We start from the raw sequence: 3,867 nt of genomic DNA, 5'->3' as shown, positions 1-3,867 counted from the left end.
AACACTTCCATAGGGCACCCCAGTGCTCCTCACAGATTCACTCCTTAATCCCCATCACCTATTCAACCCACCCTGCCAAAAGGTAGATTGTGATTCAGTAGGTCTGGGGTAGGGCTTGAGATTCTGCATTTCTAACAAGCTCTCAGATGACATTGATGTGCTGGTCAGAGGACCATACTTTGAATAGCAAGCTGCTTTCACTGTTTTTCATGCCTGGGATGTCTAGGTCCTGCCACAGAGACTGATGTACTTGGCCTGAGATGTGGACTGGCTATTGAGAGTTCTAAATACTCTGCAGGTGGTTCTAATGTGCAGCAAAGTTTGAGCACCTATGTGCTAAAGTGATTTATCAATTGTAGTTATTGTGTTTTTAGTAGCCTTTTTGCCCATTCTCCTCTTCCAATCCACCCATTCCACTCCAGATCATGATAGGATCAGGATTAACACTTTATCCCTTCTTTCCCATTTCTGAAGACTGGAATGTTAGATAAGTTGGAAAGAGGAGGCTCAGGCAACCTGGGTTTGGGAAGAATAAGCAAACAAAATGTTCTAGGGAGTGATTTAAGGGGAAGGCTGATTGAAACAGCAACTCCCCCTCCAGGCTTGGGCCTGAGTTTGGGGCAGTGAAAACAGTGATCTACCCTCCTGACTCCTGGCAGCACCTGACAGCCAAGCAGCTACCAAGGATTTTTCCTTCTCCATAGGCAGTGACACAGTTGGTTGAAATGCAAGAGCGACCCCCAGTGGCAAAGTACAGATGTGAAATCTTCTCCCCAAAGGAACACCACCAGGAACTTAGAAGTAAATGAATGAAGGTGGTGGTGATAAATGATGGCTTAGGTGTACTCTGTGTGCTGTTGGAAACATTCAAAATATTCGCTCATTCAGTCTCCTTAGCAACCAGTGGGGTCAATGCTTTTATTAGCCCTCTTTTACATGAGAGGAAGCAGAGGCACAGAAAAGTTAAATTACATACCCAGATTCACCCCGTTTAGTAAGTGGCTAAGCTGGGATGTGAACCCAGGGAGTGTGAGGGTAAGAAAGCACTATACCAACTGCTTCTCCAAAACAGGAAAGGAGGAAAGATCCCCAATTTCCAGTTTTTAAACACTCATGTATTGATGCTCACCCTGTGTTCCTCATATCTAGAGGAGAACAGTTATATATGCACATATACGCATATACATGTGTATCTATGTGTATATGTATATGTACACAGACACATACACAAGCACACCTGAGACAATGTCAGGGGGAGCAGACAACTTCAAAGCAGGCAGAGAGAGATCAAGTTTGACTAGCAAAAATAAAAGGGGTAGTAACATTTTCTGGAAACAAAACTCAAAGGGCGATAATCATCACTTTTAAGATAATATTAAAACACAGTCATGAGAAAATGTGAAAGGATATATACTTCTTAGCTAAACTTGTTCTTGTTTTACTAAAGCTTCAAAGCAATCTGTTAGCTTTAAGGACACTCAAGCTAACCATGTATCTTTGACTATCAGATACAACGCATATAAATTTTTAATTTCAATCTTAGAAAATTACAGTAGAGGACAAGAAACAAAATATTTTGAGTGGTTTTTTTTTTTTAAGACATGGATAATTTTAAGGTTTACATGGGCACAGATTTCATCTGGTCAAATAGAGAGTGGACCGTAAGAGGAAAGAGTTTATAAAGGGGAGAGCTTATAAAGAAGCAGCTGTTTCATTTCATTGGGAAATCTTTTTACTAAGAGATCATTTCTTTGTACCCATAGCCATGAAGACAAGATAATAGGCGAAATTCTCTTCATACCTTGAAAGCAGAAACCAAAGGCCACTCTGGGGTTAGGAATCGGCTGATTTGGGGACACTGGGTACTGGCACAGATGATCACAGTGTGGAATGAGGTAATGGTCAAGGTGGGACCAGCAGCCCTCTGGATGTTTGAACATCTCAGCCCATCCTCTAACGGTAGCTGCCCTGGGCATGGGGCTGGCTGTGCCACACTCTGTACACCCTTTTTCTGGTGAGCTTGTCCAGTCCCATGGCCTCAACACCATCGGTAGCTGATGTTGCTCCTATGTGTGTTTCCAAACCTGACATCCCACCTGAGCTCCAGATTCAGTTTTCTGACCACCTGCATATCTGACCACCCGACAGTTCCACTTGCATATCTAACAGGCATCTCAGCTTTTACATGACATGCGTTTCCCACCCCACATGTCCCCCGGCAAACATTCTCAAATTAATAAATAGCATTACCGTCAAGTCAAGTGCTCAGGTACCAACACCAGAAGCTAGAGAATTTCCCCCATTTCTCAATCGTCCCCTTTGCTCCTTGAGCAAATCTTGTTGAGTCATCCGGCTCCAACTAGAATTTGTCTCAGTCACCTTTTCTTCAGCCTCCGCTCCACTTCAACCACCGATGTCTCTCATTTGATTGGCAACAGTATCTCCTGACAGGCCTCCTTGCTTCAACTCTTCCCCACCCTCTGCATTCCTTAAAGCAGCCAGATTTCCCTGGCTTAACGTTTAGGGGGATTTATTCTACCTCATATTCAATATCACAAATTTGACCTTAGCCTGGAGCTGATATTGTTCAGCCCTTCTAATCAGGTAATGTTGGTTTTTTGGTACCTTATTACTTTAAGGGAGGAAAGTGTACAACTGAAGGAGAAAACTCTATTTGGATGTTTTGTAAGGGAAATACGCATGTCCAGCATGGTGACCTAGGAAGTCATGCCCATGTCTATGGGAAAGTGAGCCTAAGGCTCAATTATATTACCATTGTTGCCCGGGGTGAGCTTGTCAAAAATATCCTCTGCCATACCTGCTTCTGAGACCCCCCCATGTTCCTACCCAGAATCACAACCAGTGATATTTGCATATTTTAGTAAATAAGTCTTCACATAATGTTGAAGATTCCCTTTAATCCCTGCCCCATCCTATTCTTCTGTTCTTCATTGGGGGCACCACTATGATTTCTACACCATGTTTTTTTAATATATTTAATTTACCATGCACAAACACCCACGCTCACCAGGGCCCCACCTCACACCACCCCACCCCCATCTGCCTACAGTTTAGAATGGGAAGATTAATATTGTGTTTTCCAGGGTCCCACGGAATACANACCTGTTTTAAAATTTAAAAGGTTAGGGTTTTGCACACGAGTCAACCAGGCACCTTTATTTATTTATGAACCAAATAACTTTATTGAAACCAAATAACTTTATTTATTTATGGCAAAACTGGAAGAAGAAGATGGGAACCGTCTGCAAAGGCACTACTGCAAAATGCATGCTCGGCATGGTGACCAGGGGAAGTCACCATGCACCCTGTGTCTATGGGGAAACAGTCCCAACTCAGTTCTTGTCGCTGTTGCTCAGGGTGAGCTTGTCAAACAGATAATCTGCCAGGCTGCTTCTCAGGGTCCCCATCTTGCGCATGTTGGTGATGTAGTCGCTCATCTCTCTGATGGCCTTGACTTGCTCGTGCAGGTAGTTGCTCTCCAGGAAGCTGCACAGGTGGATGTCTTGCTTGCTGATGGCCAGCTGGTGCAGGTCGAGCAGGCTCTGGTACAGGATCTGCTCCAGGTGACAGGCACACTCCATGGCATTGAGGCCGCTCTCCCAGTCGTCGCGGTCAGGCTTCATGATGTCATGGAAGCGGATGCGACCCCCGCGCTGGTTCTGGAGCTCCATCAGCTTCTGGNGGGGGTAAGGGGTGGGGGTGGGGCCAGGTTCCCTTGGAGCGTAAGTGACGCAGGGCAACCCTGCACTGAGCACCTGGCGTTTAAGTTTTTAATTTTGTGATAATGTGTCTATTTTCCAAATACTTAATTTTGTTCTCGGATTCTTCTATTGCATTCTGTTTTTT

General features: G+C 44.4%; 1 protein-coding gene and 1 pseudogene across 1 annotated transcript in view; both read right to left on the bottom strand.

The window, feature by feature from the left end:
- The window catches only part of LANCL3 (LanC like family member 3), a 150,567-nt gene extending 148,519 nt beyond the window's left edge, over window positions 1-2,048 (bottom strand). Inside the window, exon 1 of the mRNA XM_077765087.1 lies at window positions 1,802-2,048. Coding sequence (XP_077621213.1) covers window positions 1,802-2,048 — 247 coding nt within the window. The remainder of the gene's footprint in view (window positions 1-1,801) is intronic.
- Window positions 2,049-3,225: 1,177 nt separating this feature from the next.
- Window positions 3,226-3,696, bottom strand: LOC144232404 (ferritin heavy chain pseudogene; annotated as a pseudogene).
- Between the last annotated feature and the right edge of the window lie 171 nt (window positions 3,697-3,867).

This window comes from Crocuta crocuta, unplaced genomic scaffold (genome assembly GCF_008692635.1).
Source record: "Crocuta crocuta isolate KB4526 unplaced genomic scaffold, BGI_CrCroc_1.0 scaffold301, whole genome shotgun sequence".
Taxonomy (NCBI): Eukaryota; Metazoa; Chordata; class Mammalia; order Carnivora; family Hyaenidae; genus Crocuta; species Crocuta crocuta.
Note: the sequence above shows the minus strand (reverse complement) of the source record. Positions and strands in the feature narration are given on the sequence as shown.